At 32.4% G+C, this 15,338-nt stretch overlaps 3 protein-coding genes across 4 annotated transcripts in view; 2 read left to right on the plus strand and 1 right to left on the minus strand.

Annotated features, from left to right (window-relative positions):
• Window positions 1–3: 3 nt before the first annotated feature.
• Window positions 4–3,012, plus strand: LOC126763634 (nucleolar MIF4G domain-containing protein 1 homolog). Its single transcript, XM_050481340.1, has 2 exons — window positions 4–1,172; window positions 1,238–3,012. Exons 1-2 carry the CDS (start codon window positions 284–286, stop codon window positions 2,911–2,913), a joined length of 2,565 nt encoding a protein of 854 aa, XP_050337297.1. The 5' UTR covers window positions 4–283; the 3' UTR covers window positions 2,914–3,012.
• On the minus strand, window positions 3,009–4,004 carry LOC126763655 (uncharacterized protein C7orf50 homolog). Its single transcript, XM_050481368.1, has 2 exons — window positions 3,747–4,004; window positions 3,009–3,688 (listed from the first exon to the last, which is right to left on the minus strand). Exons 1-2 carry the CDS (start codon window positions 3,898–3,900, stop codon window positions 3,117–3,119), a joined length of 726 nt encoding a protein of 241 aa, XP_050337325.1. The 5' UTR covers window positions 3,901–4,004; the 3' UTR covers window positions 3,009–3,116.
• A 204-nt stretch (window positions 4,005–4,208) lies between these two features.
• Window positions 4,209–15,338, plus strand: part of LOC126763630 (supervillin) — a 473,985-nt gene continuing 462,855 nt past the window's right edge. Inside the window, exon 1 of one of the 2 annotated variants that reach the window (XM_050481333.1) lies at window positions 4,209–4,482. In XM_050481333.1, the coding sequence (XP_050337290.1) occupies window positions 4,476–4,482 (7 nt within the window). In that variant the 5' untranslated portion in view covers window positions 4,209–4,475. Of the gene's footprint in view, window positions 4,483–7,519; window positions 8,954–15,338 lie in introns of those variants that run through there. The other variant, XM_050481322.1, reaches the window with a different exon arrangement.

Here is a 15,338-nt window from a genome sequence, read left to right on the forward strand (position 1 = left end):
AATGTGAGAAAACACCGCAAAGAACTCCTAAATTAAGCTGTAGTTTTAAAATTACATATTTTAGAGCGCTTATATTTGCTGAATGTGTTGAAAAAGTTAAATTATATGAATTTGTTTGTTACTGCGTTATAAAACATTTATTGACATTGCGTTAACATTAGCATTTAGCATTCTGTATTACACAGCACTTGTTTGCGTTGTATTTGTTATCGTCGCGCACGTGCTAGCCTTTATCAGCTGTTCGTCAAAATTTACAATTATGGAAATCAAAGGATAATTAAAAATGACAAAAGTTGCAAAGAAAAAAGATAAAGGAAAATCCGCATCCACTAAAAAGCTATCCCGTAAAGATCTGCGGAAGCAGAAGCTGCAGAGTAAGAAAGAAAATAAGCGCATATTCTTCTCAAATAAAACGAATGGTGCTGCATTAGTGGCCGATGCTAAGGCAGCAGCAGCAAATGCACAAAAGTCAAAGAAAGGAAAGAAGAAGAAGAAAACCAAAAAGCCATCCAAAGTTGTAGCACCCGAAGATATACCCATCGAGGAATTGCTTTCTGGAAAAGTAGATTCCGATAATGATGAATCCATCGCTTCAGACTTCTCGGATGAAGAAGTCAGTGCCCGAATTCCAGCGAACATGGCAAAACAAGAGAAGCCAATACAAAATCAGAAGAAGAAAAAACAGCAACCTACACGTCCCGACGCCGAGGAGCAACGACGACGCGTGTTGAAGCAACAAAAGGATTTGGAGAATGTGGCGCGAAAACAACGACTGAAACAACTGAAAGTAGAGAACGAAGAAGAAGACCGTTTAATATCTAAATTAGAAAAGAAGTTGAAACTCAACAAGACTAAAGACAAAAATCGCTTGGTGCGCAAAATGTTTAGCGATGGTTTAGATTATGCCTTGGAGTTCTGTTTGGATGATGAAGAGGAAAAGCGTAAACGTGAGCTGAAAGAAAAACGAAAGGAAGAACTACACAGGCAGAATGCCAGTGGCTGGAGTGATGAGGAGGAATTTGATGATGAAGGTGATACGGAGTTATTGGGCGGCGCTTTAAGTGATGACAATAGTGAAAGTGGTGAAGATACTTACAATGATGACGACGACAACGAAGCGGACAGTAATGTTGAAGATAATGATGATGACGAAGAAAATACAGAAGAGCAAAGTAAGAAATTGCATTTTATTTCTAAAAACAATTTTTTATAAATATTTTTTTTATATTGATTTCAGTGAAGGAAGATATTTACGGTAGAAAACGTGATAAAGATGGCAACATTATAAAAACGGTTGCTGAGCCAAAACCTGATGCGCAACAGCCACAAAAATATGTACCGCCACACCAACGCGCTTTGCTAGCTGCCACACAGAATGACAGCAAACAGTCACAGCTCCTAGAACGTTTGCGTAAAAATTGTAAGGGTTTGTTAAATCGTCTCTCTGAGGCTAATCTGCACAAGATCGCCAACGGCATTGAGGAATTGTACATGAAAAATTCGCGCTACAACATGAATGAAACGCTTGGTGCTCTCTTACGAGAGGCATTACTTGGTCGAACTATGACCAATGAACGTATGGTGCAGGAGCATATGGTGCTTTTGGCTTATCTACACGCGCAAGTTGGTAATGAAATTGGCGCACATTTTCTGCAAATGTTCATAGAGCAATTCGACGCGCTTTTAAAGGAGATTCTCACACTACCCGTGGAAGATAAGAAACTGAATAATTTAATTTTAGTACTCGCTTACATATATATTTTCAAAATATATGAACATCGCTTGCTACTGGAAATAATCGGCCGGCTGTCCGATAACTTGTGTGAAAAATCAATTGAATGTCTGCTACTTATCTTCCAATCCGTGGGCTTCAAATTGCGCAAAGACGATCCGCTGGCCTTTAAGGAAATGATGTTAAGTGTGCAGCGTAAAATAGCAGAAGCACCATTGGAACTGAAAGAGAATTTGCGTCTCAAATTCATGGTTGATATTTTAAATGCCGTTAAAAATAATAATATCAATAAAATACCACAATTCGATCCGGAGCTGGCGGAGAATCTGCGCAAACGTCTAAAAGCTATGTTGCGCAATGACAAATATGTGACGACACTCAATATAACGATGGATGATTTGCTGCGCGCCGATCAAGTGGGCAAATGGTGGGTGGTAGGTTCGGCGTGGAGTGGCAACATCGATGATATCAACTCGGCGACGAAGCAAAAGAAAGATGAGGGTATTGTTGCTGGTCAACGCTTCTCAGAAAAACTACTCAAGTTGGCAAAACAGCAGAAAATGAATACAGAGGAGCGCCGAAACATATTCTGCATTATAATGGGTGCAGAGGACTATGTTGATGCTTTCGAGAAAATATTGCATTTGGCATTGAAAGATCAACGTAGTATTGCGTATGTGATAATTCACTGCTGTTTGAATGAGAAACGTGCTAATCCTTATTACGCACACCTTGCGCTGAAATTCTGTCACTATAATCGCAAATTTCAACTGGCTTTTCAGTTTGCCACTTGGGATCGCATCAACGACATGGAATCCCTAAATAAGTTACAAGTGAAAAATTTAGCTAAATTCCTACAACATTTAATATTAAATGGCGGTTTACAGTTGTCGGTGCTGAAGGTTGTAAACTTTTTGCAGCTGGACAAGACAAGCTTTGTTTTCATGAAGGAAATAATGGTCGGTTTGTTGTTGAGCGAGCACGACAATGAAATCTATCAAGCATTCGAACGTGTGGCCAAAAACACAAAACTCGCACAATTCAAGAACAGCATACGCCTGTTCATACAACATTTCCTGCTGCAAGAGGAGAGCAAACTAAAGCTGAGTGAGGAACAATTGAGTAATTTAAAGAAGCGTGCAGACTATGTTGATAACATACTGGCATATGTGGACTTGTAATTTTGTATAGTTAATTTTAACAAATTTATATTTAAGATTTGTACGTTAAAAATAAAGTTAAAAAAAAGATAAATAAAATAAACTCTAAAGCAAAATAAACATTTTGTAATAAAATAAATTTTTATATACTTAAGTCCTCTAAAATTTACATACTACAAAACATATGTTAATTTTTTTGAAAGTTATTTCGCCTGCCCGAACTGTTAATCGAAACTTTGCAGCAAATCACGTGCCCGCTGATATTTTGACGAATCGTAAATAGCTTTTTGCTCTTCTTCACTAATTTCCTCACCGCATTGTTTATCAAGCGCCTCAATGCACTGTTCAGCCAATTTAATAATTTGCGCCTTAGCTGCACCCTTCGAGCCTGACAAGTATTCGAGAGCGATAGGCCACATCTCTGCACCAATTTTATCTTCATCAAATACGGTTTGCTGTATTGAAATCTGTCGTAGTTTTTCAAATTTCCATTCTGCGCGCGAGTTCTTCCACTTACGTAGGTACTCTTCGTTACGGTAACGTTCCTTGCTTTCTGTTTGATCTTTCTGCAATTCGAGCCGTTGTTTGTGCTTTTGTTTCTTCTTTTGACGCACAGTTACTATAGCATTCACATTTTCTGGTTTTTCACTCTCGTGCAACTCCTCCAAGGTGGGCTCCTGTGCTTCTTCTGCATCGTGGTCGCCTGCGTCATCACCACTATCCTGCCCGTTTGCAGTTTTGCTGCGTTTTTCCTTAATGCTACCCTTCTCTTTGTGTTTACGTTTTAATGCTTTTTCTATAAATTGGGTAACCATTTATATAAAAATTATTTTCAATATCTCAGGAACACTTACTATCCCCCGCAGACTCTTCAATGGCTTCAACAATTAAGCTTTTGCTGGCCACTTCTTCGTCATTATCTTTTGAAACATGCTTTCGTTTTTTAGCTTTCACTTTATTTTGTGTTACTGACAAATTTTTGTCTACTTTACTTTCTTTTTTTGCCATTTTTATACAATTTTATAAAGTTCTTTTTAAAAACATTGCACAAATCAAATTTCAAGGCTTTGACACGTGATTCTTCTTCTTGCACATAATTATTAATTCACAATGCCATTGTCAAAAGGTAGGCGTTCACAAAAGTTTCCCTTAACGCCTTGTTGGTTTTCGCCTTGCAGCCCAAAGCAATTTTTATAAACAAAACAATAACAATGCGCATGCAAAAGTTACGAATGCCAATCTAAAAGAGAGCTGGAAAACTTACTGTCAACTGTTGTTGGTTTCCGCGAAAAATTGCAATTCGTGCGCGTCTTTTTGTTTATTGGAAAATTGCCGCAAGCCTTTAATGCAAAGTGTTGTTTGGTATTACTAAAATGTGAAAAGAGCAATAAATTAAGTGTTTTTCGTATCAAAGTGTAGTTAGTTAATGTATGTGTATATTATAAATAGTAAGTGTGTCGCTAGCAATTATCAATTAAATCAAATATTCTAATTCTACGAAAGCTTGAGATCTCCTATTAAATTGTAGCTCCTAATCGCAATTAGTTAGTCCACATTCAATATAAGCAAATAATTAAATTTTAATGAAAGGTAAGTGATGTTGAATTTTTAATAACCACCGAAATTTGTAAATATACATATGTACATACATATGGATATGTTTTGAAAGCAGTAGTCCAAATGAAAAGCTGTGTGTATGTATGTGCAAGGGTACAGGTGCCTGCATTTGGAGGCGGTACCAGCAGCGTTTTCTTTTTGTTTTACGTGAAATTAATAATTCGCGGTTAACTAGATTTGGTTTTATTTGTGTAAATTGTGTTGTGGTATGTTTTAAAAAATGGTGCGCGTATTAACAATTGGTTGCGGTTATTGAAGGAGTGAAGTTCAAGGACATCATACGCCCTTTGCAGTGCAGCTTCAGCGATAACAAATATAAGGTGAGCATTTTTTAATTATATTTAAAACATATTTAATGTTAAATTTTATTATTGTATTGAAACTCTCCGCAGAGTAGTATGAGGCGAGAACTATTAATACATGTAATTTTATTAGTGTGAAACAGTACCGAAAAATGCTGATGTGCTGTCAGACCCAAATCACATTAAATCAATGTCCATTTTTGGTTATGCGGCTCTTTTATCTTTTGGGTAGGAACATAATCTCTGTAGTTTCCATTTACCTTTTTTATGATTTATAATTACATTACTCACCAAATCTGAAGGAAAAGTTTGATATTGATGTGCTATGATGTCTGTGGGATGTTTAAGGTGTCCTGATTACGAATTTCACATTTAAATTTTTAAAATGTACATACATTGCATTTCGTCTTTTAGTCATCGGGTACCGAAATTCACGATTCACGGGCACACCTAGTATTGGAAAGGCTATTTTTGGGAATTTAAAAAAGCTCGCTCTTCAATTGTTTTAAATTTTAAAGTACATTTATATATTTTTTAAGAATATATGTATGTACATTAAACATTTTGAAAAAAAAAAATATATGTATATACATATGTATATTGAGAAAGAAGCGTTTATATCGGGTGATTTTTTAAGAGCTTGATAACTTTTTTAAAAAAAAAAACGCATAAAAGTTGCAAAATCTCATCGGTTCTTTATTTGAAACGATAGATTGGTTCATGACATTTACTTTTTGTAGATAATTTCATTTAAATGTTGACCGCGGCTGCGTCTTTGGTCCATTCGGAAAGTCCAATTTTGGGCAACTTTTTCGAGCATTTCGGCCGGAATAGCCCGAATTTCTTCGGAAATGTTGTCTTCCAAAGCTGGAATAGTTGCTGGCTTATTTCTGTAGACTTTAGACTTGACGTAGCCCCACAAAAAATAGTCTAATGGCGTTAAATCGCATGATCTTGGTGGCCAACTGCCCATGCATCCCGAAAAATGCACTGTTTGGTGTGGTTTGTACGCTGGTGGAATCATTGGACCGTATTTTTTCAAAGATGCTGTTGGACGCAACGTTACGGTGAATGGCGATCGCTATCGTTCGATGCTAACAAACTTTTTGTTGCCAAAAATGGAAGAACTGAACTTGGTAGACATGTGGTTTCAACAAGATGGCGCTACATGCCACACAGCTCGCGATTCTATGGCCATTTTGAGGGAAAACTTCGGAGAACAATTCATCTCAAGAAATGGACCCGTAAGTTGGCCACCAAGATCATGCAATTTAACGCCTTTAGACTATTTTTTGTGGGGCTACGTCAAGTCTAAAGTCTACAGAAATAAGCCAGCAACTATTCCAGCTTTGGAAGACAACATTTCCGAAGAAATTCGGGCTATTCCGGCCGAAATGCTCGAAAAAGTTGCCCAAAATTGGACTTTCCGAATGGACCACCTAAGACGCAGCCGCGGTCAACATTTAAATGAAATTATCTTCAAAAAGTAAATGTCATGAACCAATCTAACGTTTCAAATAAAGAACCGATGAGATTTTGCAAATTTTATGCGTTTTTTTTTTTAAAAAAGTTATCAAGCTCTTAAAAAATCACCCGATAGCTGATAGCATTGAGCGGCTACACTTTAGAAGGCTGTAAAATGATATTTTTAAAAGTGTAATCTATCGAAATATAAAACAGACGATTTTTTTTTGTTTAATTTTTACAAAAGGTGTGCCGAAATTTTATGTCGAACCAATGCCACTTTGGATTAGTGAATGCTGAGTGGTATATTATTATGAAAAGAAAATTAACTAAAAACAACAACGTACTAATTGAAACTAATTTCAACCTTCCCACCTGAAATATTTAGTAAATTCAACTATTTTGTTGTTATTATGTGTGCCATTCTATTTTTAAACAGAGAAAGCTGCTAATTTTCTGAACAACACTGTATATTTTCTTCAAAAATAATTAAAATATATCTAGTACTATTGCTTAGCTATAATAATTTATCATGTAGCTATGTATGTGCGTGCTATTAATACCTTTATTCATGAAATTTTTTACTTCACGAAACTAAAATAATAAAAGCTGCACAATGGATGTGTATATATGTATGTATGTACATACATATGTATCTATATTAATACTCACGTTTTTGTATACTAGAAGTAATTAAGAACATAAAATCGCGCTGCTGTTCTATAGCAAATTGATTTGGAATGATGAGCGCGTTGGGTGAGGTGCTGCCACTTTGAATTTAAAAATTTCACGATTTCTATTTTTGCCGGCAACGGCCAGCGTCAATAAATTACATACTCCTAAGTAGGTACATACATACATATATGTGAACGACAAATCTTAGAAAAAGAGAAGAAAAAACTAGCAGAATGTACGTTTTACATATAAATAGGTATTTATTTACAACGCTAAGTATATAAGAAAATATATGTATATAATATATTTATATACTTATTTAGTTATTTGGCTGTAAAATATACACAGTTTGTCTGTCTGCCCCCGCAAAGCCTTTCCAATGGCGGCTTATTTTGTTTTGAACGCCGGGCGATGCGCGAACGGACAAATTTCATGGCAGACACACACACATTCATGTACTCAAATAAGAATAAAAATACAGCAAAATAAAATTTAACAGTGCCGCAATCGCCAGACGCTGCGGTGGTTGGTTGCTTCACATTTCTTATGCATTTCTCAAATCAGTTTGGCGTTGTGCGTGTTCCGAAGGTGTACAATTTTTGAAACGTTCGTTCTAAAGAATTTTTTCCGTTGCTACTTCTTTATTGAAATCATGAAAAATTTTCTCGTGCGGTTTTCGTTATTCAATATACATAAATAAATAAATACATACATATATTTACTGTGATTAATAATTACTGTTAAAGTGAATAATATTTACAGTTAACCGGCTAATATTTACTGTTGACGCATCTAATTCTTACGCGCGTTTGCGTATGAGTAACCTTTGCCGTCGTGTGCTACGTTACTCAAAAATAACGGTTTATTTTTGTGAAAGAAAATTCTTCTAACTAATCTTTAGTTGCCGAAAAATAGTGAAAAAATCATATGAAACACCTGTGCGCATTTGAATGTGAAAGTGTATTTACGAAAAGCAAAGAAAATCGCCTTGGCCCACCCGGCGTATGAGTAATGCGGGGGCCGCTGTGCGTCACCTTTCCGTTTAATGCAGTTTAAGTGCGATTTTTGGCAAACATTACGCAAATAAATTATTGCAATTATATGGCATTCAATGAAAATTACTAAAAATATATCGTGAATTTCCTTGTGCTTTATTTTCCGCATATATGTATGTATGTTTCTGTGTATGCAGCAAGTGTGACAAAGGCTCGTGTGCGGGTAACACAAAACCACGCTGATTTGCAGCGCTGCTTGTTGGTATCTTTTCAGCCCACTAATTGGATTGTTGACAAGCCAAAGCCAAAATAACAACAACAACAATCATTGTATTACTAGCAATATTTACTCAGCACACACTTTGCATTGGCATGCAGCCGCAACTGCGTGGAAAGCATTGACTTATGCCGTGTGTGCCACGAGTCTAGCCTTACGCTCGGTACGTTTACTTGTAACGGTCGTAAAAATCAATCAATAAGCCATTGCTGCAACTGCAAAGCCGCAACACACAATTCAACAACTCCTTACTAGCTTCGCTAGAAAAAAGTCCAACAAAATAAATACAATATAAACGCGAACGTTTTTGTTGATCCATTCGGTCGTTTCGGTTACTGTGACAACAAGCCACAAAGCGCCGCCAAGTCACTATTACTGTCGTCGCGTGTTGCCCACAAAAAAAAAATCGGAAAATTGTGTAGAAATGCCACAGTGAAAATTAAAAGTGCTTGGCAGCCAGTTGTCAGACACCGGAAATAACGTGAAGTGTGCTAAGCGAAAACCGCATTAAAAGCAATTAAAAAAAAGAGTGAAGTGCAACAAATTTCATACAAAGTTTTCTACAGTAATTCGAAAACGAAACGTGTTTTTCTTTGCAAATCTTTTGTCCTTGTCGCGAAGCTTAAGAATTTGCGTTTCTTTTTTTCAAACGACTTTGGGTTGAATTTACGTCAGCTGTGTGGCGCCTATTTTAGATGAGTTTCGTTGGCACATCAGTACGCTAATATTGTGTGAGTACAGCAGTAAATAAGTAGATACCAGAGATGTGTATACATATGTTATATAGCATAACATTTACATTTATTTAGAAAAATAAACATATTTCTTATAATACCTAAATATTTTTTGTGTTTTCTTTTTGTTTTTTAGCAATAGTAATTATGTCTATGCGCTGGAGCAGTATTCTTCTATAGCTCGTATATATTTTTATAATTTATGTATGTGTGCTTGTTAACCCACTAGATATATTTTTACAAGCAAATCCTTGGCTGTTTTTTTATCGACTCGGTTTCTTCATGATATTAAGAACTCAGTACTTTTTGTCAGAAGCAATGTTCAACAAATTTATTTGTATAAAATATAATACATTTTTAGTTCAAATTATATTAAAAGGCAATATTTAACACAAAATAACAAATTAAATATTTCATTATTTTTTAATTATTTGTTTTTTTACAATTATAATTTTTAATTTTTTTGCACAGGCTACTTTTTACTCTATTTTTTAATAAAATTGTTTATTTTTTTCTAATTATTATTTTTAAAATTATTTTTTTTTACTATTTTTTAATTATTATTATTTTTGTTGTTACAATTATTATTTTTAATGTTTTTACAGATATTACTTCTTTTATGAATTTGTTTTATTTACTTAATTTTTTATTTTCTTAAATTTTTTTACTATTATTATTTGTTATATTATCAAATCAAATCGAAATAATTATAAAATATGTTTAAAATTAATAATTCAAAAAAATTAAAAAGTAATAAAAAAATTAACAAAAATATATACATTTAAATTTTTAAAAAATAATTATTGTTAAAAAAAAGAATCAATAAAAAATAATACAAATTATTTATACTTTTTTCAATTATTTGAAAATCAATTTTTTAAATTTATTTTTAATATTTTCTTAATTTTGAAATTATTTTTAATATTTTTAATTATCATTTTTTTTATTTAAAAATTATTTTTAATTTTTTTAATTATAATTTTTTTATTTAAATACCAAATTTATAACCAAGTTGATTTTTAATATAAAATGTGCTTTTATTTTTCTTTTGTATATTTTTTCAATTTCTTTATATGTACATATACATATATACATATATTTTTTTAATTTCTTAAATATTTTTTTTTATATTTTATAATTTTTTTAACATTTTCTTAATTTTGTAATTATTTTTAAAATTAATAATTACAAAATAGTTAAAAAAAAATAAAAAGTAATAAAAAAATTTACAAAAATATATACATTCAAATTTTAAAAAAATTAAAAATAATTATTGTTAAAAAAAGAATCAATAAAAAATAATACAAATTATTTATACTCTTTTTCAATTATTTGAAAATCAATTTTTTAAATTTATTTTTAATATTTTCTTAATTTTGAAATTATTTTTAATATTTTTAATTATCATTTTTTTTATTTAAATACGAAATTTATAACCAAATTGATTTTTAATTTAATATGTGTTCTTATTTTTTTTTATATTCTTTCAATCTCTTTATATGTATGTATGTATATATTAAAAAATCTAAATCTAAATCTAAAATATATAAATATTTTTTTTATATGTATGTATTTTAGATTTTTTAAATATTTTTTATTTTAAAATTAAAAAAATATTAATTAATTTAATTAATTAAAAATATAATTAATTTTAAAACAAAAAATTAGTTTTAATTAGTTTTTTTTAACTTTTTAAATTTATATTTTTAATTTTATTTATTTTTTTTAATTTATTAGAAAGTGTTTTTTTTTCAACTTTTCTGAAAATTTTTGCTAGTTTTTTTTATTCAATTCATTCTTTATAATATTTGACTTATGTATGTTAGTTTCGTTAAAAGCTCTATTAAAAATATTCTTTTAGTCGTTTGAATTATTTATGCTCTCAAAAGTGGCGTGAATTTTTTTACAATTCAAAACTCATACCCCTCTTAACGTCCCCCTCCATTACGTATGAATAATTTATTATGTTGTTGTTTTCGTTTGTAAACAATACATAAATAGGCTGTGTGGGATTCAAAGGAGATGGCGTTGTGGTAATTTTTATGTATGTATGAATGTATGTATGTATGTGTCGATTAATAAATGACTAAATTAGACCAACAGGGAGCGAACTAAAATGTACATACTTTTATTGAATGTAGTCAATATGTACATATACATATGTATATATTAAATCAAATTATGAATTAAACTTATTCCATAGTGTTAAATGTTGCTTCAAATTGTATTCTTCGAAATCGTTGAAAATGTTGCAGAATAGTTTGGGGACTTAACTTTATCACGAACATGAGTATTTCATTGCCACAAACTTGCCAAATGCGAGTCGGTCATCAACCTCTGCTAATAAAGATAACATCGAAAAAGTTAAAGAATTAGTGCTTGAAAGTCGTCGCGTTGGTATCACATAGTGGCAGTGGATCTCAAGATCTCTTATAAATCGATTAATCGATTTTGATTAATGTTTGGAGTAGAAAGTGTGTGAATGTTAAACTTGTTCCAAAAGTCCTGAACCTTTTGCAGAAACTACGTCGAGTTGAAGTCGCAAAAGAGATGCTTGACAACGAAGCTGTCATTTATAATATACAATATGACGTTGAGACCCTATTATGAAGGCGATAATTTAAATTTTTTTCAATCTCGGTCAAATTTGATCAGATGGTAATCATATGGTACCAGGTCCGGACTATGACGGGGTTGTGGTTCTGAATAAAAGGTTGTTCTATAAAAACTTCCCAAATAAGGTCTCGGATTTTTTGTGAGCCATACAATTTGTTTCCTGTTGGCCATAGCTGGCCTTTACTGAGCGATTTTCTCCTTCAAACGGTTCATTTGTTGACAATACAGGTCCGAATTAAAAGTTTGACCTTGGAAAGTAGCTCATACAAGATGCTTCCACCAAAAATATACTTTCAAGACCGTCCATCCTGGCTTCGCCACCGTTTGCGCGGGCTCACCCCAATTCCACAACGACCGTTTTCGCTTGACATTGTCATAAGTGACCCATCTTTCGTCACGAGTAACAGACCGTATGTAAGTAACTAGGTAGTGGCTGTCTGACGACGCACCTGGGTCTTTAGGAGGCCCATTGTGATGCCACTGGGACTAATATTACCTCACTTATGTCATCCAGAAAACCTCGACCGATAGTTGCGGTTCTTTTTTCTGCACAGAGCCTTACATTCACATACCTGTCTCTGTCTACATCGACCCTTTCCTACTCTTTTCTGGAAGGGTAGGCAATATTGCGATTCCAATTTAAGTTCAACTATATGGAATTACGAAAATCCGTGTAACGGGAACTCACTAAGTATTCCAGAATGTTTTTATTACTGGCAACTAATGGAAAGGATTACCTAAGTCTAAGAGCTGACTTCTCTGCCAGTTGTTTACGGAACAAGTCTGTTGACAGTAAACGTAAAATGAGGGTTAACGGCTGACTTGGCATGGTTCAAAGAGTTCCACTGTTGCATATACTAGATACCCTATGTAGGTATGCTTTTCATACGTCCTGCCGCGTATTTCTTTGCCATTATTGGTCACCATATCAATATACGGTAAGTCAACTGCTGTGTAGAGCCAATAAACTACCGGAGGCGTCTATTCCCATTTGGACCCCGCCATCTTTTTGCAAGTGTTTTGTTGCTTTTTTCACCCTAGCGCCTAAGTTTGGTTTCCACGGTAGCGTCAGGTCTTCACATCATTGATGGTCCCAGCGTTGATATTGTTAACCTGCTCGTAAGCATCTATTCAATTATTTTTCGGAGAAGTTCAGAGATGTAAGAGTCTTTAAGCGCGCCTAGTTTGGCCCCAGGCTGGATGTTATTAAAAGCGCCCTACACAAAATCTATTCAGATTTTGAGGCACATGACTTGCGTTTTCGCATTCTTCGAAAAAAAAATGTTCAAACAATACTGAGTCCAACAATATGTGTTATAGTAAGTCCCACGGGAAGTGCGAAAATATGCGATAATAGCGCCCAGAGTTGAGAGCCGGTCAGCATGGCAACCAACCAAGCTACACATAGAAAACCCTAAACTGTAGAAGCTGCATGATTATTCAAACACTTGAGCTTGAAGGTGTGTGTGTGCATTCGAATTTCGTCATTTCCCCATCAAATGCGGTGTGTTGCTGTTGCTCCCATCCGTTGTGGGTCACCGATTGCGCACAATATTATCGTAAATGCATCAGCCCCACTTCTGCTATTGCCATAACACACATACCTAAACACTTTATAAATATACATACATACATACATATATATATACATGTGTGTTGTTGAGTTCAATTGCAGCCACTGTTTCCACAAACCCATTGCTGCCGCTGATGCAACCCATGCTGACTGCATCAATTGCTTTGGCGCTCTTAATGACGCGTTAGTTGCCCGAATGCATCACTGCTGTTGAATAAATTAACCTCCCCCTCTCCCCGCACAGCTGCTAGGCGCTTGCAAGCGCGTGTGTTTATGACTTGGGAGTCTGCAGAAGTCGTTGTTGCACTTTTTAGCGCCAACACATGGAAAACAAAAAAAAAAATATCGAAATGTTTGTAAAATGTAAAAATTGTTGCCACATGTTGTTGAAAGTGGAATTTTATGCGAAGTGTTGTTTTGTGTGTGATTTACTGTGCATTTTGCTATAAATATTTGTTTTTCTTTGCGTTCCGTTAGATATTCATGTATGTATATTTTGTTCGGCATTGTTGTTGCACGCACTTGCAAGCCTTCCAGCAACAGTTTTGTTAAGCTAAAATTGCATTAAATGGTCCGCATGCGGAGCTTTTGGCTAACCATTGTTGTTGCATTGTTTCATGGCATATCAAATTTCTTCAGGCATATTATATACTTTTCGTTGTATACATAAGTACATAGGTCTCATAACGGCACCCAGCATGTTATTCTTGCTCTCAAATCCACCTTCGATTCTCTGTTGTTTGTCTGCATTCGCCTGTGTGCCCCTCATTGTTGTTCGCATTCGAAATTCGCTTTCTAGCGCAAATGTCAAATATTGCTTTTTTAAGGGTCAGCTGACAATTTTGTGTTGTCAATGTTAAATAACGTCGTTTTTTCCACCTTTACATTGTTGTTGTGCGGCTTTGTGCGACTGTTATTAGAATTAGTGTAATAGCGCGCACATACCCAGCAGGAAATTGTATACTCTTCTTATAAGAAATTGGTAACCAATTAGAATAGTGGCTGATGTCAACTCCTGGCGCTATTTTTGTATGCAGTGGAGACCGTTTACAAACAAAAAAAAAAAAAGAAAAAAATATTCCAAATTGATTTTCGATAAAAAATTTGTTTTTCATTTATTTGTAAATACTTAAAATTTTTTATATAGTTTTTTATGTTTTGTTTTTAATTTAATTATATATTTTTTAATATTTTATACATATTTTTTTTAATATTTTCATAATTTTAAAATTAATTAATAAAAAAATGTTAAAAAAAAGTTTTTTAAAAAAAAATTTTTTTTGTTTAATTATTTTTTAATTGATTTTTTTTTTTTATTTTTAATTTTTAATTTTGAATTTTTTTGTCTCTATTTTAGCTTTTATCATTTTAATATTTTTATTAAATTTTTTTAATTTTATTATTATTTTTTTTTTATTAATTTTTTTTCATTTATTTAGTTAGTATAGTATTTTTATAGTTCATAATTTTTGTAATTGTTAAATTTTTGTATTTAAATTATTACAAATCGATGTTTAATCTATGGTATGTTTTTATTTTTCCGCATATTCTTTAAATTTTATATAGTATGTATTATTTGTATTTTTTTATATATGTTTTTTATAATTTTTTTAATATTTCCTTAATTTTAAGGTTAAGAAAATAGTTTTTTAATTATTATGATTAATTAATTAAATTTTATATATATATATTTTTTGTAATTTTTTATATATATTTTTTTTTAATTTTTTTATATTTTTGTATTGTTTATATGTGTATTTGCTTAATTTTAAAATAAAAAGAGTTTTTTATTAATTGTAATTGTTAAATTTTTTTGTTTATATTATTCAAAATTGTTTATGTTTTAAATTTCATATTATTTTTTTAAATTTGTGACACTTTTTTTAATTTCTTTTTTATTTTTCATTTTTACATTTTTGTTGCATTGATTTCATTATTTTCGGAATTTGAAAATTAAAAAAACAATAGTGTTTTAGTTTTTGTATTCTTAAATTTTTTTTCTATATTTTTTAACTTTTCTTCCATTTTTTTTTAACTTTTCTACTATTTTTTTTTAATTTTTTAGAATTTTTTTAACATTTCTGATTTTTTTTCCTTTTTTATTCAATTTAAGTTAAATTATTCGAAATTGTTTTTAGTTTTTTTGGATTTTGGATTTGCTTAAATTATTCTTGGTTTGAGTAAGTTTTACTA

This window comes from Bactrocera neohumeralis, chromosome 6 (genome assembly GCF_024586455.1).
Source record: "Bactrocera neohumeralis isolate Rockhampton chromosome 6, APGP_CSIRO_Bneo_wtdbg2-racon-allhic-juicebox.fasta_v2, whole genome shotgun sequence".
NCBI lineage: Eukaryota > Metazoa > Arthropoda > Insecta > Diptera > Tephritidae > Bactrocera > Bactrocera neohumeralis.

Excerpts from the sequence above, each read along its gene's own strand:
- LOC126763634 (XM_050481340.1), top strand. The coding sequence starts at position 284 with ATGACAAAAGTTGCAAAGAAAAAAGATAAAGGAAAATCCGCATCCACT. Across the intron at positions 1,173-1,237 it reads AGAAAATACAGAAGAGCAAA|TGAAGGAAGATATTTACGGT; the intron begins GTAAGAAATTGC and ends TATTGATTTCAG.
- LOC126763655 (XM_050481368.1), bottom strand. The coding sequence starts at position 3,900 with ATGGCAAAAAAAGAAAGTAAAGTAGACAAAAATTTGTCAGTAACACAA. Across the intron at positions 3,689-3,746 it reads TGAAGAGTCTGCGGGGGATA|AAAAAGCATTAAAACGTAAA; the intron begins GTAAGTGTTCCT and ends CCCAATTTATAG.